Raw genomic sequence first — 20,532 nt, forward strand, 5'->3', positions numbered from 1 at the left:
TGGCTGCATGCGCATTGGATGTTCTTCTGTAACATACACCTCGCTAACTGATGCGTCCTGTCAGCCCCCTGCCCCCACGTCCACATGGACCCTATCACAGGCGGTTCCCCACCCGCTGAAAGCCAGTGGAACCAGAAAAATGGGCTCTGGAGCCTCAACCTATGGAACTACAACCCAAACCGTGCTCATCAGGCACCCTCTCTCCGCTGTGTAGAACGCCCGCGGAGAGGCACTAAGGGGGACTGGGAAGAGAAGCCTCGGGCCAGTGGGACCACCCTGCTTCAGCCGACCCACACTCCCAAGGGTTCTGGCCACCTGACAAAAGAATATTTGGTTTGATGGCCCAGAGTTAGGAGGTGTGGGTGCGGGATGCAGAGCACTGCCTGATGAACCATTAAAGTCACCCAAGTCAGTAACCCACGCTGGGCCTTTCGTAGAGACAGCATGTTATAAAAGGTATGAAAGGGGCTTCCCTGGTGGCGCAGTGGTTAAGAGTCCGCCTGCCGATGCAGGGGACACGGGTTCGTGCCCCGGTCCGGGAAGATCCCACATGCTGCGGAGCGGCTGGGCCCGTGAGCCATGGCCGCTGAGCCTGCGCATCCGGAGCCTGTGCTCCGCAACGGGAGAGGCCACAACAGTGAGAGGCCCGCGTACCGCAAAAAAAAAAAAAAAAAAAGGTATGAAGGATCACCACCTGCCTGGCTGGAAGAGCTTCAGTTTAAGAACCACCATCTAGGGACTTCCCTGACAGTCCAGTGGTTAAGATTCTGCACTCCCACTGCAGAGGGCACGGACTTCAATCCCTGGTCGGGGTAAGATCCCACATGCCATGCAGCACAGCCAAAAAAAAAAAAAGCGCCATCTATGCTACACTTCTGCGTCGGACTCTTATTCAGAAATTAAAAACGAGTACTTTACGTGATCAGAAAGACATGGGTAAGTCAGGGGCTGTGCCGGAGCACTGGCCAAATTTCCTCTGACTCATCCCTGACCAAACTAATTCTTCTTCTTCTGTGCCTGGACCCTTGAGCCAAGCTTCTGAAGATCTGAGTACAGGTTCCGCTTCAGGATGGCGCTGCTGCACAGCAGGGCCCCTTGCAGGGCTCCCATCAACCCACAGGTGAAGACATCCTGGCCTAGGAGACAAAAGCAGAGGCCTGTGTGCACTGCTGCCCCCCCCCAAGTGGGGGACAGGGATGGACAAGGGCCCCTGGGCCAGGGCCACCCAGAGATGGCTTCAGACCAGGACCAGGACCAGGGTCCACAGCTGCCGAGGCAGCCCAGCTCAGGGTGTGGGAGGCTGCAGGGGGCAGCAGGATCTGAGGACAAGAATGGAGGACTCTGGGTGACAGGGAAGCCCAGGGTCTCAGGTCCTGGCAAAATGCAGCAGTCAGTGTACCTGTCAGGTAGAGGTTGGGGATGGGGCTCTGGGCCCTCATGGAGGCCATCGCACCAGGATGCAGGCGGCCCAGGTCGTGGTCAGCCCCGTAGCAGGCCCCCCGGGGAGCTGCCAGGTAGAACTGATTTGTCAACGGGGACCCTCCAGTCACACTGTCCACCTGAGGAGGCAAAAGAGGCAGCCGAAGAGTGGGAGTGGGACCTTGTGAGACCCTCACCTCCTTTCCTGCCCCTGCACGAGCTGCCTGCCGGCACGGGCTCCCTATCCTTTCCTGGAGCTCAGTCAGCCCAGGCCTGGTTCCCCTGCCCCAAAGAAAGGGTAGAGATGCACCAGCCACAGGAGTCTGCCCTCCTACCTTCCCCTCCAGCTGTGGGAAGAGCTTCAGGACGACCGACAGAGTGGCTTCAACAAAGGAGCTCTTGAGGGTCTCGTAGCCGCTGCTCCGCTTTCCCTGGGGCTCGTCCCGCCACTCCTCGAACCACTCATAGGAGGTGGGCACCAGCACGACCCCTGTGGAGCGGCCTGGGGATGCAGGGCGGGGTCACTAGTGCTGCCCCTGCCCCGCCCAAGCCCCCGCCCCCCCCCCAGAACCTCAAGCCCCACCTGAAAACCGGTCCTCCCAGGACGGGTCCTTGGCCGACGGGAAAGCAATGAAGAGAACGGGCATGTGCTCTACAGCCTTATCCGCAGGCAGAGAGAGGTAGTGCTCCATCCTGGGGGAGGAGAGGGGCTGTTAGTCCCGGCCTTGTTCCCTGCAGCCAACAGCACCACCCCGAGGGTAGGTCACCCCCAGGGACCCCCGAAGGGATGAGGCCAAGGCACAGCCTAGGTAGGGAAAAGCCCTTTGGGAGTAGATTCTTGCCCATTTCCTCCCATCCTGCATCCTGCTGCTTCTCCCCCAGCATCAGGGGAGGGCACCCGCCCCACACACGCACACCCACGCCTTACGCCATGTCCATGTCTGTATCAAAATAAACGTAGTAGTTGGTAGACGGCAGCCCCAGGTCCTTCTTGGTGCCTCGGAGGCAGATGAAGACAGAGAACATGCTCAAGCCGGGCTGCACCATCCCCAGCTGCCGCTTCACACCTGCAGAGAGGCGGCAGGGCCGCGTGAACAAGGCCACCAACCGCTGCCCCTGCCCCGGGAGCCTGCGGACGCCCGCTCACCTCATCTGCAGCCTCAGGCGTTTGGACAGCTCGACCTGGCAGGGGCCTGCTCTTTGGTCTCCTGCCTGTGAAGGCCACGGCCTCAGACTTCTGCTCTGAGCGCCCTGAGGAGCAGTGAGTGACGCCTGGCTCTCTGAGCCGCTCACTGCCTCCCATCGTCCCCTTAATGTCTCAGCTACGAGCGGATGACGGGCTCTGCACTACAAAGACCACGGCTAGGAACAGTATTTGGTTGTAAGCCTTGGCTTCGGTATTAAGTTGAATACAAACCATCTAATGACTGAATATGCATAATTCCTCCTGTGCTGAACAGTCAGCACAAGGCCTTAAAATGGTAAGTGATGCAGATGAACAGATGCAAATGGCATCACTGGCACTTGGCATTTCAGGGTTCATCTGGGGAGGAGGGAAGAACAGCACTGAGGAGGAAGGCAACAGGCACAGTGGGAGCCTCTGGTCCCCTGGACCGAAGCCACTGGGCATTCCCACCTCTCAACAGCTGAGCCCAGACCAGTTTTCTGGAAGTTGCTCCCACAGAGTCTTATCCTTTTTTTTTTTTTTTTTTTTTTTTTTTTTTGGCGGTACGCGGGCCTCTCACTGCTGTGGCCTCTCCCGTTGTGGAGCACAGGCTCCGGACGCACAGGCTCAGCAGCCGTGGCTCATGGGCCCAGCCGCTCCACGGCACATGGGATCTTCCTGGACCGGGGCAGGAACCCGTGTCCCCTGCATCGGCAGGCGGACTCTCAACCACTGCGCCACCAGGGAAGCCCCGGAGTCTTATCCTTTGTTCCCATTCCCAGGACCATTTCCAGCCTCTGCCTGAGGGATAAGTCGCCACTGGCTGCTCTGCTTAATTGATGTAACAAATATTTGTTGAGGACCTGAAACGCGCTGGATCCTCTGCGAGGCCTTGGGGACACTGCAAGGAATCGGACGTGATGCCTGTCCACTGTCCACTTTCCTGAAGAAGCTGGCTCTCCTATTAGAGGCTGCGAAGACCTGAGTGCTACGGGGAGGGTGACCATAAAACTTATCATCCAGAACAGGCCACTTCTGAGAGTCAAGGGGGCGTTGTAACAATTACAGTAGGACAACGGGCATAAGACTTCCAGACACCCAGCCGCCCAGCTGTGGGAGCGCCGAGGCGGGGCAGGGGATGTGGTGAGTAGTAGTAATTGCCCTGGAAAGTCAGGAGCACCTTCTCCCCTGGGTCCCAGCATCGTCGGGGAACCACAGCTGTGAGCACCCCCTTTCCAGGTGGGGCAGGGTGGGCACAGAGAGAACCAGGGGCCCAGGAGTGATACCCCCAGGTCTTCAGAAGCCCCTTAGCACAGCCATCACCTCCACCCAGCCCCTCCTGTCCCTTTCCCCAGCTAGAAGGAAGGGGTCCAGGAGCCACCCACCTGGCAGAAAAACAGAACCTTGGGTCTCAAATCAGGCACACGACGATGAGACCAAACCCTGCTTCTCCACACCAGCCTTAGCTCCCCTACTGATTTTGTCAAACTAGTCTTCCCTACTCAAAACACTTCCTCTCCAAACTACCCTCCTCAAAGCTCAGCCGTGGAATTTAAGAAAGGCGCTCCTATTCACAAAGGCTCCCCCTGCCTGACCACCCCACCTCCACGCTCGACCCCAACTAGCACTGCCTGTCCCCAAGGCCACCAGATATCCCGTTCCCGTCTCTGAGAGGGAGACAGAACTGTGAGAATCTCTACCCCCAAACAGCTGGAAACGTAGGAATCCCAGCACCTGGGGTCTCTGAGTTAAGCATCACTGCTGCCACTGTCTGAAATGCTCTCAAACTGGGATTCATGCAGCTCCCGCTCGAGAGAGGCAGCTGGTCCTTCAGGCAGGTAGGGGCTGGCACATGAGACTGTCTTCAGGGCTGGGATACGTAAGAGCAGTGGAAGCTGCTTCCGCCAGTGAAGGGAGGCAAGCTCGGCAGCTAAGTCTGTGGCGTGGCTGCCTGGAGAGAAGGCGGGCCTGGGGGAACACTGGGCCCGTCAGGGGACAGTGTCAGGGTTCAGAGGTCCTGGGAGAGAGGGAGGCACGAAGTACCAAAGGCCACCGGGCGGTCTCTGCCCCACCCCACTCAGCTCACCTGGCCTGAGAGAGGGGAGGCCCCTGCTGGCAGCAGGTGCCGGCCGAGGCCCAGCTAAGTGAGGCAGAGGGCTGAGGAGGCCAGTTCCCGGGAGCACATGGCCTGTACCTCAGAGACAATCATGACGGCCACCCACCCTCTCCCCCACCAGGAAATCCAAGGCCTCACTTTTCTACTGAACCCACATCCCTGGGCCCGCCCTCTGGGGTGGAGCGCTCTTTCCACAGCGCTCCTCCCTGGGCACCAGTGAAGTCCGGGGTTTCTACCCCAAACGCATCGTGAGTGGCTCCCTACTCCCCACCTCCCACCCCAGCCAGAGGCCTTTACGCAGATGCCTCTCCCTCACCTCCAGGATCGCCGGTCCCCTCCCAGCCAGCGGCCTCCTCCCCTCAATCACATGGGGAGCTGCCAGCTACATTTCCAAATGGTGACGTCCCAGCTAACCTTGGCTCAGCCACGCTGTTCCTTGTGGGCCGACCTGCTCTCCTGCCCGTTCAAGTGAGGCCTTCGCTCTGGAAGCCCCATGCTTCCCAGCCCAGAGCAGGCCAGCAGCCCAGGCTTAGGAGTCAGACACACCAGCCTTCTCCTCTCAGCTTGGCCACCTCCAGCTGGGTGGCCTTGGGCAGTTATTCACCCGTGTGCCTCTGTTTCCCCAGCCATCAACATTAGGATGACGAGCCCTCTACCCAATGGCCGAGGATCAAGGCAAGAACAAAAACAGGCTTTTAGTTTTGGACACGGCGTATCAGTGGAGATGACTAGACTGAGGCTTATTTTGAGTCCAGGGCTCACGGAGCGGAGGAGACTCCCGCAGCCTCAGCGCCAATATAGAGCTGCTTCCTGAAGAGGCAGGCCCACAACAATATTATCAAGGCCTTCTTCTCCACGCCAGCCTCAGCTTCCCTTACCAACAATGTCAGATCAGGCTTCCCCACTCAAAATAAGTGAGAAACTAAGGAAGGAAGCAGGATTCATAGGGCAAACTCAGTGAAAGTCCAAGAAACGTTCCTTTAGGACTCAACCCACCATCATGGACTAGCAGAGAGATGATCTAAGATCTAGGGAAACTGGAAATGGGCAACTAGGACTGGAGACTTGAAAGAGGAAAGGGAAACATGGTTGAGGTGATAAGGGGAAAGGGAGTAAATATGCCAAGAATGAAATGAGAGATAAGGACCAAAGGGTCTTTGGGGAGGATGTGATACAAAGGAAGTTGATGCCACCCCCTAAACAGAGGCCTTCTGGGAACGGATGTTAGAAACCGGTGTGCTCACCTTTCCTGCCTATGGAGGGTCAAAGGGCAGTGCTAATGCTGGGGGAAGCATCAGCCAGGCTGAGCCAGCTGGTTGCAGAGGGCAGGCCTGGGGCACCTGGAGAACAGTGACGCAGCCCAGTCGTTTACCTGGCAGACAGCGGGCCTTCTCTGGCAACAGGTACTCATAGGTGTTGAATAATCCTGCGTTGGAGATCACGACGGGGCAATAGATGCTCACCAGCTCCTGACCCTTCTTCACAGTGACACCTGCAGGCACAAGAGCTTGGCTGAGGTTCTGTAAGCTCCAGGAGGATGAGAAAGGTCCCTATTCCCCACCCCCCAGATCTCTCCCACATTGACCCCGAGCGGGCAGGCCCCAGGCCAAACTGCAAAGTGAGGGAACCATCCTGAAGTGCTGCCCTCTTGGCTCACGGTCCCCGCCCTGGCTTCCTACCTCTCTCCCCACCCTGCGTGGGCACGCTTCTCTTGAGCAACCCACCAACCTTCACACGAACCCCGAAAGAGCCCACGGGCTGAAGGCCTTCACTGGAATCCTAGACCCTTCTTCACAGCTGCCAGACTTCCCGTCCCAACTTCCTCTTTTCAAAATCCTCCAAAGACACCTCAACCTCTACTTAAACTCCAAGGTCTTGTCTCAGCCTTCCCTGATGTGGTCCCTTTCGTGCGTCCAGCCTCATCTCTGGCCATTCTCACTAAACTATTAGGTAGGACTGTATGAAATAGCTGATAGTCAACCGTTTTTTTAACCTATAAATGTGGCAGTCTCTTACGATTCAACCTAACATTTTCAGATGCCTAAAAATACTCAGCTCTTTCATACCTCTGTGCCTCTGCACATTCTGTTCCCCCTGCCTGGAATAACCACCCCTCCCCTCTGGCTAGCTTCCTCTCCCCCTTCATGACCTCCCTCTGAGGCCTTCCCTGTTCCACCACCCTCTGTGTCACCTCCATCCTTGGTGCCTGCCTCTATGTGGCACTTTGATTATAGCGCAGTCATCTTCCCTGTGAGACTGGAAACTTCTTGAGTTACAGATTAGGATTTACTTATCTTTTATCACCTAGCACGTGAAAAACACAAATAAATATATCCGCCACTGAATTTAATTGAACTGATAAACCCACCTTGGTCCACAGACCCCCTGACGGCTGGAAGAACTTGCTCATGAACATGGGAGAAAGTCTCACACATCGGACAGCCACCCCTCTCTCACCACCGGGAACTTCCCAGTCTCTTCTATACACATGCCCTTGGAGACCGCTGACGGTCTTTTCTCCCTTGATTTTTGCGTGCCCTGGGCTACCCACTCACCACCTCCTCCTTGAAAGATTCCTCTGGTGAATTTACTGTCACACCAGCTCTGTTTTCCCCAGGCCTCTCTGTGCCCCCTTAGCTGATGCTTCTGAAGCACCCGCAGCCTGGATGGCCTGTTCTGTCTACCAGAGTCCTTCCTTGCATAGAGCCTCTCCTCACAGAGTTCATCCACGGTGGGATTTTGACGCTCTGTGCAGGTGACAGCAAACACCGGAGCCAGGGTAGAGTCTGGGTCCCACTCTGCCATTTACAGATTGAAGGCAGGGCATCCTGCCGGCCTCCACACCACCCTACGAGCACCCAGGTTACGTACTCACTCCATCAGTCACTGAACAAACAGTTACTGGGCTCTATTATGTGCTAAAGTCTATAGACATAAAGATTAAAAAGACACAGCCCCTACACTCAGGAGGTCCTAGATTACCAGATAACTATTTTTATCTATTGAATAAATGATGAAATACTGTTCTCTGGGAACCATGCCACCCTTTAACCTTCCCGTGTCCTTTTTGCTTCCAGGCCAATCGCTATCCCCGGGCAGCCCCAGATCGGGACAGATTCCAGGCTTTAACCCCCGACTTGGAGGTCAGTTCTTCTACACCTTCTGCCCTCAGTGCTTTCTTTGCTCTGCACCCAGAGACCCCAGGTCTCTCCCACCCCGGCCAGGGACTGTGAAGACAATGCAGGGCTCTTACCGCAGGCTTTCCCAGCTGAGTCCAGCAAGATGCTCTGCACAGGGGCCCTCGTCAAGACAGCACCCCCGGCCCGCTGAATCACAGGGATGGTGTGGAAAGCGATTTCACTGGAACCCCCTCGGGGATAAAAGGCCCCTTTTATGTAGTGGTCAACCAGCAGAGCATGCATGGCAAAGGTGGTGTGGCTGGCGGTCACGCCTACAGAAGGAAGGAAGGGGTGATGAGGCAGGAGGGGCAGTGGTACCTTCGTTCAGAAAGGAATACGGGTTCCCATCAGAAAACACGCAGCCTTTGGGAATTCCCTGGCGGTCCAGTGGGTTAGGACTTGGTGCTTTCACTGCCAGGGGCCCGGGTTCAATCCCTGGTTGGGGAACTAAGATCCCGCAAGCCGTGAGGCATGGCCAAAAAAAAAAAGGAAAACACGCAGTCTGAGGGTATGCATCCCAGGATCCAAGTGATCCCCGGGGCTCAGGGCAGCCAGAGGGCCTGTTTCCATCCAAATGTGGGGAACGGGGAACCTTACAGGTCTTGGGGCCACTGGGAATGTCCTCCCTGCAAACTGTCATGCTGCCAGGGAGGACAGTTTTGGTTGGAAAGGAAAGTCATCCAGGGCGTGGGTGAAGGGAATTTTTATCAGTGTGTCCAGTAGGGAGGCGGACAGACATCTCCTCCATAAGCTCCAGAGGGCCTGGGGTGTGTGCTCTTCCATTTCAGTCAGCCAAGCAGGCTCAGGTAGAAAGACTGAGAGCCAGGAGCTGCCTGGGGCCCAAGGCCAGTACCCACCATAAGTGGGAAAGATGTAGCTGAGCACGGCCTGGAGCTCCGGGGAGGCTGGCAGCTCCCGCAGGACCTCGGCCAGGCTCTGGGTGGATGCATGGAGGAACGAAGAGAAATGGGTGAGCAGCCCATACTTGTTGAGGACCTGAACCATGAGCAGCGGGAGGATCTTCAACAAGATGGCATGACTGACTCCTCTGGATACCACCTGGGGAAGGGAATGAGCAGGGAGGAACAGATCTCATCTCCTGACTTGCCTTTCCAACAGCCTGCGTAGCCCAAGGGCCAGCAACACTTAGCCCCGGCCGAACGTGGCTGAATTTGGATTTTAAAACTCTGTACTTGGGACTTCCCTGGTGGCAAAGTGGTTAAGAATCCACCTGCCAGTGCAGGGAACATGGGTTCGATCCCTGGTCCGGGAAGATCCCACATGCCACGGAGCAACTAAGCCCGGGAGCCACAACTACTGAGCCCGCATGCCACAACTACTGAAGCCCACTTGCGTAGAGCCCGCGCTCCGCAATGAGAGAAGCCTGCGCACCGCAATGAGTAGCCCCAACTCGCTGCAACTAGAGAAAGCCCGCGTGCAGCAATGAAGACCCAAAGCAGACAAATATAAAAAAGTAAATAAATTTATAAACAAAAAACCAAAAAACTCCATACTCTGTGAATTTTTCCCATTCTGCCCTCAGGTGAGTCCTTTTTTGCTTCTCAGTTTCCAGCCCAAATTCCTTTTGAATAATCCCAATCAGATGAAGTGAAAAAGTGGTGATACGACCACAGGGAGGCCAGCGTGGTCAGGGAGGCCAGCGTGGTCAGGGAGGAGAGCTGAGCGCCCCCCAGAGGCCAGAGTGAGAGTGGCAGCTGCGGAGCCCAGGATCCAGAGACAGAGGGCCCCCGGGGCACAGAGGCCGACTCCAGCGGAGGCTGAGCTCCAGACAGACAGGCCTGTTCCTCCTTCCTGCCTCCCTTACCCATCACTCCGCTAATGAGGAAGGTCAGCCTTGCTGGGAATAAGCAAGGGGTCCTCAGCATGTCCGTGTTACCTTAACCAGCCTTATATACTTGTCGATGGCAGCTTCCTCCTGGGGAAACTTCTCCTTGAGGCCCTGTACGTAGGCTTTCTCCCCACTGTACATAGGAAACTCCTTTCGGCCATTGGGCCCTTCTAGTACCATGATGTCAAAGGGAGAGGCCGTGGGAGCCCAGTCCAACTGCCCCTCAGTGATCTGGTCCAAGATAAAACGGCCAAAGCTGCCCTCCTGCATGCGCCCGATATAATGGATTCCTGTTGGGAGACAGAAAAACAAAGTGTCATAGGGATACGGGGATCGAGCCCTGGAAAAGCTCCAACAAGGAAGCAAGGTGAAAGAGGTCGTCCTGCAGGGCTGAGTCTGTGCCCAGAGCGGGTACCCACCCTTTCTGTAGAGGGGGGTTGCAGCAGAAACCACCAAATCCCTGCCCAGCTCGGCTGCCAGTGGGTACAGCTGTCAGACAAGGAAAGCGGTGCCCAGGGAGAAGACGGGGCCTCCAAAATCACAGAAATGCCCAGGATCGTCCCCCCATGGCTGCTCCAAACCACCAGCTCCCAGCCCTTTTCCACAGAAGCCTTACCCGTGTCAAATTCAAGGCCATTCTGTCCGAACGTATGACAACAGCCTCCCGCCTTGGTATGTTGTTCCAGCACCAGAACTCGCTTGCCAGCTTTGGTTAGGATCGCCGCTGCCGCCAGGCCCCCAAAGCCACTGCCTATGACCACCACATCCAGCTTCTCTGGCACTCGGCTGGCTGAGAAAGCTGCAGCAGATGGAGGAGATGGAGGTGGGGGCTTCTTGGGGGGCAGTGAAAGAGCAGTGATGTGGAAACCAAGGCAGAATTCTCTAGCTTGTACAACGCCAGAAAACTCTAGAGCAGTTTGGCAAGGAGCTCCTGACTAAAATGTCTCAAACATTTTACCTGGGAAATATTCAGGACCAGCCAGGCGGGTTAAACAAAGTGATTTGGTTTGATCTGAACTGATTTAAGGAAAGCCACTATGTAGCTGGGGATTTTTCCTACTTGCAAAGAAAGTAAAAAATCCACAAACTATCATAGGAACAAAACAATGCTGCAATACAGGCTGAGAAACCTAAGTGCAGACAGAGAGCGAGCTAGGGAAGAAAGAAAACAAGGAGGGGGACGGGGGCCAGTGCAGGCTGCTGGCTCATGGACTGGTCCATTCACAAGCAGGTTATCTTTGGAAAATGCAGGGTCTGCAGTTAGCAGTGGAGCAGCCCAGTCGGATGATGGTTCTTCAACATCCTGATGCAGAGGCAGGACAGAGCTGCTCTGAGAAATCGTGGAGGTGGGGTTGAGGAGGAAGCACCTAAACAAGACAAAACTGGACAGCCCGTCGTGCTGTATGGGCACTTCCTACACAAGATCTGTTCTCTCAAGATCACTCCTAAAGGGACTTCCCTGGTGGCACAGGGGTTAAGAATCCACCTGCCAATTCAGGGGACACGGGTTCAAGCCCTGGTCCGGGAAGGTCCCACACGCTGCGGAGCAACCAAGCCTGTGCACCACAAGTACTGAGCCTGTGCTCTAGAGCCCACAAGCCACAACTACTGAGCCCATGTGCCACAACTACTGAGCCCATGTGCCACAACTACTGAGCCCACGTGCCACAACTACTGAAGCCCACACATCTAGAGGCTGTGCTCCACAAGAGAAGCCACCACAATGAGAAGCCCATGCACCACAACGAAGACCTAACATAGCCATAAATAAATAAATAAATATGTTTTTAAAAAAAAAGATCACTCCTGAAGAACTGAGATTTGGAATTTTTCAAGCTGCTAGGGAACTCAGTAAACTTTCAACTTTTCAAATGTTTTTTAAAAGACCTATAGTGAAAAATATATTTCATATTCACATCCCAGAACATATGTTAGTATATAATATAAATACCTGAAACAGAAGTTTCACAATACTTACCAGAACCATGTATTATGCACTCTGATATTTTCCATTCTACTGTCATTTAAAATGTTAGTTGCAACAGTTAAACTAGTCATCTCATTTTTAGACCAATCCAGATAAATGGAGTGACTTGCTAATGTTTTCGCAGCAAATTAGTGACAGAGTCCAATTAAAACTCTGATCTCAGAAGTTCAAACTAATAGCCCTTCCACTTAGAACAATACTGTCTCCAACTGTGTAGCAAGACTTGTTGCACAGAATACTAAAATTTACAAGTGAACAGGTGAGAGAGATCTCGGATATCAACAGATTATTCTCTTTACAGGTTATTCTTTTTTTCTTTTTTCTTTTTTAAGCAGTAGAACTCTTTCTTTAAAACCTTAGAAGAAATTCGCAAATACTTTTTAAAGATGACAGTGCAGGTCAATGGAAGAGCAGCTCTGAGCCTGAGTCACCCTGTTGAGTCTCGTTTCAACAAGAGATGGGAGCAGGCATAACCAGTCAAATTACTTGATGGGCCAAATGCAATTTCCTATAAAGGTTTCTGTGCAGCTCTCCCAAGTCCCTGAACCCATGGGGAAGATAAGTGAAAACGTTAAGGTCTTAAAGCAAAGTAGGGGAAGGGTCTCTTGTTTATCCGGTTAGCCACCTCTTGTTTATCCGGTTAGCCACCGCTATACTAAGTGGCAGGGCCTGAGCGTGGCTGTGCCAAAAACTTGGCTCGCCGAGGACGATGCCCGCGCCCGTGTGGCCACGATTCCCCGGGCCTGCGGGGACCAAGGCTCTCGCCAGTGGCGGACTCTAAAGCGGGTGCCTCCACGTGCAAAGAAGCCCTCCCATCACTCTGCATCTGGGGAACGCTAACCCGCGAGGAGGTCCAGGCGCAGCCTCAGACCCCGGGGTCCCTCCCGCTCACCTTGCTTGAGAACCTTCTTCCTGGCCTCGTTGTCGGTCACCAGGGGCGCGGGTGGTCGCTTGACATCCTCGGAGAAGGGGTTCGGGGAGCTGCTGGAGAACAACCCCTTGCAAACTTTGCCGAGGACGGCCAGCAGCAGCAGCGCAGCCAGCGGCAGCAGCAACAGCCACATCGCGCTGGCGTCGGAACCTGTCCGCTCCGACTGCGCCCGGGCTCTGCGGCCGCGGCTCTGCCCGGTTAGCTTATCCTCGCACCCGGAAGGCACTGCCAACTTTGGCCACTGCTCAGCCAGGCCCTTTTTGGCCAGAAGCCAAGTCTCCGGCGGAGATTGATCATTGCGGCTCTTCGTACTCACGTCTCTGAAGGCGCGGAGGGCCGTGCGCATGCGCGGAGGAGGCCCGTGCGCATGCGCGGAGGAGGCCCGGAGGGGCTGAGGCACCCCAATCGCGAAAGCTCTGGGAACTCGGGGGCTCAGCTGGCGAGACCCGGGGGTCCAAGGAGAAGGAATGTGGGGCGGAAATGGTCGCTCTGGGGCGAGACAAGGCTGAGAGTTGCAGAACAGAGAGAGACTCCTTGCTGGCAGACCGGAGACATCGGTTTTGGTCTCGCTGGATGACCTGAGGCAAGTTGCTTTCCTGTTTTCCCCACCGAGAAAGTTGCTGTCCGGAGTCCCCACCCTCTCTGGCTGGGTGTCTCGATGGACTGAGATCTCTGTTAACATGCGCGTATCCCAGCCGGCGAGCACCGGGATTTGTGACCCCAAATTGGCCAGTAGTTTTGGCTGCGGCGCCCCCCTGGGATGGTGATGCCTGCAGCGGAGGCCTGGTCGGGGCTGGAAGGGCCGGGGAGGCCCCAGCGACAAGGCCGATGAAGGAAGTGGCACACCTGTGTGCGCGTTTTTATTTAAGGTGTGGACCCAATTTCTAGATTAAATACCTATTCAGAGAGTTTAAGCTCCAGCAAGCTTAAACTTAATATCATTGCCCTTAATGTAGCTCATTGCCTAAAGTGGGTGCACCATAAAAATAAACAAGGACCTACTGTATAGCACAGGGAACTATATTCAATATCTTGTAATAACCTATAATGGAAAGCTATTCGAAAAAGAATATCTATATTCAGATATATATTATATATATAATTGAATCACTGTGCTGTACATCTGAAACTAACATGACATTGAAAATCAACTCTACTTCAATTAAAAAAATTTTTTTTAATTAAAAAAGTAAAGTGGGTGGGCTTCCCTGGTGGCGCAATGGTTGAGAGTCCGCCTGTCGATGCAGGGGACACGGGTTCGTGCCCCAGTCCGGGAAGATCCCACATTCCGTGGAGCGGCTGGGCCCGTGAGCCATGGCCGCTGAGCCTGCCCGTCCCGAGCCTGTGCTCCGCAACGGAAGAGGCCACAACAGTGAGAGGGCCGCGTACCGCAAAAAAAGAAAAAAATAAAAAGGAAAGTGGGTGCACCATAAATACTGAATTTGGAAAGGATCCATCTTTATAGGATGGCCATTTCTTCAGGCCCAGCCATGAGGAACTTGCCTAATATTGGTAGGAGTGACTTTGTGATTTCCAGTACTTGCTTGTTTGACAGTTTCTGCTCTTTTCTTTCTCTCTTACAGATAGTAACTGTCCCTATTGAAGCCCCCAGCAGGGCGGCAGCCAGAACTGAGGCGCCAGCAGGCATGTAAAGTTGGTCATGCATCTATGCTGCTTGTTACATTTCGAGCCCAGTAACAGAAGAGCCTTCCTGAGATTGCCGTCACCATACTTGCCTGTCACCTTCGCAAGGTTGGCCAGTGTGTGAGTGTTTGGTCGTATGCTGTCATGGAGGTCAAGGAGGAGGGAAAGGAAAGGGAGGCAGATGCTGAGACCCCAGAGAGAGCTAGTTCCTGAGGAGCACTGCCCTCCCCCTCAATTACAGTGAGCCAAATGTCTAGCCCTAGAGTCGGGAGGTGTTCCCGCTCTTGGTGTTAGGAATCAGTCAGTGCGTCCTGCCCCCTGACAAAGAGTCCATCTTGTTACTGGCAGCCAGTTTGTAGGGAACCCAGATCATATTCTCTGGAGGGCTGACCTCAGGGCAGTGCCACCCTCGGTCCTTAGTCAGCCAAGTCTGGGGAAATCCCTGGTGGTCCAGTGGTTAGGACTTCACGCTTTCACTGCCAAGGGCCTGGGTTCAACCCCTGGTCAGGGAACTAAGATCCTGCAAGCCGTGCAGCGTGCCAAAAAAAAAAAGTCAACCAAGTTTGTGAGGTACAACTGCCAGTCATCTGCATACTTATCCACATTCTTGTTGTGACAGACATCCATGTTGTCCACTTCCCCCATGATGAGGTGTGGGCCTGTCCAGCCCTCTTCCTAGGGTGGACTCATGGGAGGAAGGGCTTAGAGCTAGCCACACTGGCTAGGCAGCTGCCACATGTACAATGTTGGTGCTAACTGAGGAAGGGTAGGCACAGTGTTGCATTTTGAGTTTCTACCGTCGTAGGAACCGAATCTGGTATTAGGCCCAACCTGCGTCTGAGACCTAAGCAAAGCCTGAGCACTTAAGCTAAGACCATGCACCGACGTGTCACTCTAAATCAGCCTCACCCCTTTGAGATGCTGCCCCAGATCTCAGTAACTTCATCGTCAGAAACAGATCCCCACCACTTACACTGGTGCTGCCTCCTGGGTACTGATGGTCCAGCTCTCGGACTCCTGCAGGGACCCCTTCTTTCCATCCAGTGACATGGAGAGTAAGAGGCAGGCATTTGGCTAAAGAAGCCTGTTTATTCAGAATATGTTTACAGCTGCTGGAAGATTTTTAAAGTCAGTTCTTTTTTTTTATTTTTATTTTTTGCGGTACGCGGGCCTCTCACTGTTGTGGCCTCTCCCGTTGCGGAGCACAGGCTCCGGATGCGCAGGCTCAGCGGCCATGGCTCACGGGCCCAGCCGCTCCGCGGCATGTGGGATCTTCCCGGACCGGGGCACCAGCCCGTGTCCCCTGCAGCAGCAGGCGGACTCCCAACCACTGCGCCACCAGGGAAGCCCTCAAGTCAGTTCTTAACAGAGGCATAATTGAATGATGAAACCAGTTTTATTCTTTAATTTTTTTTTTTTTTTTCAGGGCTGATGCTCCGGAAACCTCAGGGACTCACAGAAACCTGCACCCTGGTGATGGCACACAGGGACTGTTTTCTTGTTCTTAGTCTAAGTGGTTGCCAAGAAGGAAGGCAGAGGTAGAACAGTCGGATCTAGGGCTCTCCCCAGAGCTTCTAATCTCAGACCTTGTTAAACTCCTTTCTGAGCCCAAGGACAGAGTTCACTTGAACAAGTGATTTTGAGTCATGAATGAAAACTCTTGCTCTTTCCATGATGAGAAGGAATTAAGAGAGGGACAGGTAAGCAAGCACTTCTGTTTGGGAAAGAAGGTGTTGGTTTGGGTTATGTTGTTAATAGTAATAAGATAGAGCATACATCAAGAGGATGTGGAGCTTTAGAAATGTGTAGGAAGAATCCTCACTTATAGTTCTCTTTGTTCTACTAGAAGAAGCTTCTAGTCACTTCTGGGTCAATTGCCTTTCCTGACAGCTTATTTTCTAAGTGGGCTATGGGATTTTGGTCTGGATTTGCTTGGGTGGGAAGAGAATTTCAGGCAGAATCCCCCAAGAAATGTGTATTTCATCAATTTGGGTTGCTTACCTTACTGGCCCTTTCTGTCTCCAGTGCGTGTTTTGGCCTGGTTATTGTCAGGACTCCTGAATCAATGTGCTATGTCTTTTTTTTTTTCTTTTCGGCTGCACTGGGTCTTAGTTGCAGCATGCAGGATCTAGTTCCCTGACCAGGGATCGAACCCAGGCCCCCTGCATTGGGAGCACAGAGTCTTACCCACCAGACCACCAGGGAAGTCCCCCAATGTGCTATGTCTTCGTGTTAGCCTGGTGGCTTACCCTGCATTCCTTACCTTTTTCACTACCTTGCCCAGAAATAGTCTTAAATGGAGCCTGTGGGATTCAGTGGCCAGAATGGGGACAAAGCCTGTGCTTTGGGAGTCCAGGGAGGTTTTTGTCACTGTTCTAAGATAGATGAACTGTTCTTCCAGAGAACATCCATCTTGGGACACTAGAGAGGACTGAATCGGAGAGGGAAAGGAAGGATGCGATGAGTCCTGAGCACACAGACTTCTCCAGGGAGCTGTTGAGCATGATGAATTACCAGATATTTTTGAGAATGTATCTCGAGCCTAGTGCTGTGCAAATGGTCTAAGAAATATAAAACAAGTATACGAGAAGGTCCCTGCACTCAAAGCGGCAGTCTGACTGGGGAGATGGGTCTTTTGCAGAGGTCCTTGTGCCGCATACAGAGGGGCTATAGGACTTAGAGACGTGAGGGACCATTGTAGCCCCAGTTGGTAAGGTCGGCCTCCCCGAGGAGGTGGAACTGATCTTGAAGGGACCAGAAAACACTGAGAAGGTGGAGGTGGGGGCGGATTCTGGAGGAAAATCACATGACCCAGGGGTTGGAGGTGAGAGGAACTGCAGCACATATGTTCATTGGATCAAATTGGGAGACAATAGTGCTTAGGCATCGTGAGGCCAGTTATGGAGGAGTTAGCTCAGCTGTGGTGTGTTTAGTGTCCATTCTTGTGTCCCAGGCAAAAAGAAATCAAAAAAGTCAAAGCTGTGTTTAAGGAGTGTTAGTTGGCAAAAATATGTGGAAGGGATTAGAGTAACAGGACAATCTGAGATTCTCGGTCCTTGACATAAGCAATGATTCCTTTAATTATTATTTTTTCTTTTATTTATTTTAGAGAAAATAATTCTGCAGATGGTTCAAAATCCAAAAGTACAGAGGATGTACATATAGTGAAAAAACTACCTTCCACCCTTGTCCCCCAGCTACCCAATTTTCCTGATGGAGGCAAAGTTACTACTTCCTTGGATATAATTCTGGAAATAGTCTCTGTAAAGACACGCAAATATATTTATGTGTTTTTTAGAAATTCAAATGGCAAAATAGTGTATATACTCTGCCCTTTGTGTTTCACTTAATATATCATGAAGATTGTTGCAAATTGTCCATAAAGTACTTTCTTACTCTTTTTTATGGCTGTATAGGATCTCATTGAGTGGATATGCTTTAATTTGTTTAAAATTAGTCCATTAGTGACAACTAGATTTATCATGGCGATCATTTTGAAATGTATAGAAATATCAAATCACTGTGTTGTGCACCAGGAACTAACAATGTGTTGTAGGTCAATTATACTTCAAAAACAAACAAATAGGGACTTCTCTGGTGGCACAGTGGTTAAGAAACCGCCTGCCAATGCAGGGGACACGGGTTCAATCCCTGGCCCGGGAAGATCCCACATGCCGCGGAGCAACTAAGCCCGTGCACCACAACTACTGAGCCTGTGCTCTAGAGCCAGCGAGCCACAACTACTGAAGCCTGCGTGCCTAGAGACCGTGCTCTGCAACGAGGAGCCACCACAGTGAGAAGCCCGCACACTGCAACGAAGAGCAGCCCTCGCTCGCCACAACTAGAGAAACACCATGCGCAGCAACAAAGACCAACGCAGCCAAAAATAAAAAAATCAAAAACAAACAAAGGAACTCATAGAAAAAGAAATCAGATTTGTGGCTACTAGAGGTGGGGGTGGAATTGGATGAAGGTGGTCAGAAGGTACAAACTTCCAGTTATAAGAAAATAAGTACTAGGAATGTAATGTACAACATGATAAAGATAACACTGCTGTATATTATAAATGAAAGTTATTAAGAGTAAATCCTAAGAGTTCTCATCACAAGGAAAAAAAGTGTTTTTTTCTATTTGTTGATGTATCTATAGGAGATGATGGATGTTCACTAAACTTATTGTAGTCATCATTTCATGATGTATATAAGTCAGATCGTTATGCTGTACACCTTAAACTCATACAGTGCTGTATGTCAGTTATATCTCAGTAAAACTGGGGGGAAAATATAAAGTATAATAAAATAAAATTAAAAGTCCATTAGTGGACAGTCGGGGTTTTTCTAGCTTTTTGTTTTTATAAACAGTACTACCATGAATGACACTGTCAGCATGTCATTTGTACATGGATGACTATATGTGTTAGATAAATTCCTAGAATGAAATTGCAGGCCCCAAATGTGCACAGCATATGTGATTTCGTCAGATATTGTCAAGCCAGAGAGGTGGTACCAATTCACTCTCCAGTGTCTTATAACTCTTGGTCGTCTAGCCAGCACAGTGTTAACACACTTCTTGATCTTGGATAATAGGATAAGTGAAAAACATTATCTCAGAGTAGTTTTATTTGACATTTCTCTTGTTATGAGTAAGGTTGAGCATTTCTTCACGTTTAAGAACTGTTTGTGCTTCCTTTTATGTAAATCATATCCATGCCAGTTTTCCTACTGGGTTGTTTCTTTTCCTTACTGATTTGTAGGATCTTTTTTTTTTTTTTTTAACATATTAGGAAAATTAGCCCTGTATTGGTGATATGAGTTGCAAAAAGTTGGTCAGATGGTTTTTTAAGCTCCAGTAGGGGGAAGGTTTGGCTGAGCAGAAAGGCCAAGGAAAGTGCTACACTCAACTTTACTTACTCAGAGCCTTGAGACCTTGAACGGAGCAAGGAAATCTGTATAATGTTATATTAACATTGGGCTTCCCTGGTGGCGCAGTGGTTAAGAATCCGCCTGCCAATGCAGGGGACACGGGTTCGATCCCTGGTCCTGGAAGACCCCACATGCTGCGGAGCAACTAAGCCCATGCGCCACAACTACTGAGCCTGCACTGTAGAGCCGCGAGCCACAACTACTGAGCCCACGTGCCACAACTGCTGAAACCTGCACACCTAGAGCCCGTGCTCCGCAACAAGAGAAGCCACCGCAACGAGAAGCCCGCACACCACAACGAAGAGTAGACCCCGCTCGCCACGAGTAGAGAAAGCCCGCACACAGCAGTGAAGACCCAACACAGCCAAAAATAAATAAATTAAATATATTTAAAAATTTTTTTTTTAAAGATTATATTAACATTAAGCTTTTCGTGGTTTTTCTTAAGACTGATTAAACAGGAGTTTTCCCTTACAGTATTCCTTGTAGTTGACTTCTCAGGAGTTCATCCATTTTGTGTGTGTGTGTTATTGGAAAAAGGTGTGACGTTTAAGCTGTCATCTTTGAGGGACTACTACGTGCCCAGGAGACTGACTTTGGTTTGTCTTGCAGGTTGAAGGTGTTTCTGCTGGGTACCCTCCACCATGTGACAAGGACAACAGTGCTCTTCTGGCTTTCAGGGGAATTCCTGTACGGATCACCCACACCTCAGTGCTTCCTGTCGGCAGAAGCTTGTGTTACTTGCTGCTATATGGTGCCAGGCACTGGGACACAGGATGGCACAGACCCTGCCCTCCAGTAGCTCACACTTTGGGTGGGGGTGTGGGGAGGGCACAGGCATGCAAGACAACCTCTATCTGATAAGATACTTGTTATAATGAGGCAGAACATAGAGTGCAGCGGGAATACCGCAAGCACACCTCTGTCTCAGTTGAGTTGAGTGGATTTTTGTCTGTTTGCTCTCCAAGGAGGGCATATATTCATACCTGTCCTCACGTCACTCAACTGCTCCGTCATAGTTGGCATTTTCCGGGTGCTTCTCTTTAAGATTGGTTTTAACCAACCCATGTGGGAAGACTAGATTCTTCTGGCCTCCAGTTTCAAGGACACTCAGTACAGCGGGTGGGACTTGTTTGTGTGGGTGGGGGGATGTGGACTCCGCCCTCACACTAAGGGTCAGCTGCCCCTACAGATCTCAGAGTTGAAGAACCACGGCATCCTCCGGGCCCTGACGGCAGAAGCGAATAATGGCTGGGAGCCGGCTGGTAAGTCCCCCTCGGAGCCTGGGTGGGACTCAAGGCGGAGCTCCCTGTGGGTCTG

The 20,532-nt window shown here is 52.1% G+C and overlaps 2 protein-coding genes across 7 annotated transcripts in view; one reads left to right on the top strand and one right to left on the bottom strand.

The window, feature by feature from the left end:
• Window positions 1–996: 996 nt before the first annotated feature.
• On the bottom strand, window positions 997–12,779 carry RETSAT (retinol saturase; the record flags this gene model as incomplete). Its single annotated transcript, XM_082851242.1, has 11 exons — window positions 997–1,136; window positions 1,400–1,559; window positions 1,755–1,921; window positions 2,003–2,112; window positions 2,348–2,486; window positions 6,073–6,192; window positions 7,954–8,151; window positions 8,737–8,938; window positions 9,777–10,018; window positions 10,345–10,527; window positions 12,608–12,779. 11 exons carry the CDS (start codon window positions 12,777–12,779, stop codon window positions 997–999), a joined length of 1,833 nt encoding a protein of 610 aa, XP_082707368.1.
• Window positions 12,780–13,033: 254 nt separating this feature from the next.
• The window catches only part of ELMOD3 (ELMO domain containing 3), a 28,332-nt gene continuing 20,833 nt past the window's right edge, over window positions 13,034–20,532 (top strand). For 2 of the 6 annotated variants that reach the window (XM_082851902.1, XM_082851905.1), the window contains exons 1-5: window positions 13,034–13,233; window positions 14,234–14,410; window positions 15,717–15,990; window positions 19,825–19,902; window positions 20,405–20,477. In XM_082851902.1, the coding sequence (XP_082708028.1) occupies window positions 15,937–15,990; window positions 19,825–19,902; window positions 20,405–20,477 (205 nt within the window). In that variant the 5' untranslated portion in view covers window positions 13,034–13,233; window positions 14,234–14,410; window positions 15,717–15,936. Of the gene's footprint in view, window positions 13,234–13,308; window positions 13,516–14,229; window positions 14,411–15,716; window positions 15,991–19,824; window positions 19,903–20,404; window positions 20,478–20,532 lie in introns of those variants that run through there. The other 4 variants (XM_082851903.1, XM_082851904.1, XM_082851906.1 and 1 more) reach the window with 4 other exon arrangements.

The sequence above is a fragment of the Leucopleurus acutus genome (genome assembly GCF_964270905.1).
Source record: "Leucopleurus acutus genome assembly, chromosome: 12".
Classification (NCBI taxonomy): Eukaryota; Metazoa; Chordata; class Mammalia; order Artiodactyla; family Delphinidae; genus Leucopleurus; species Leucopleurus acutus.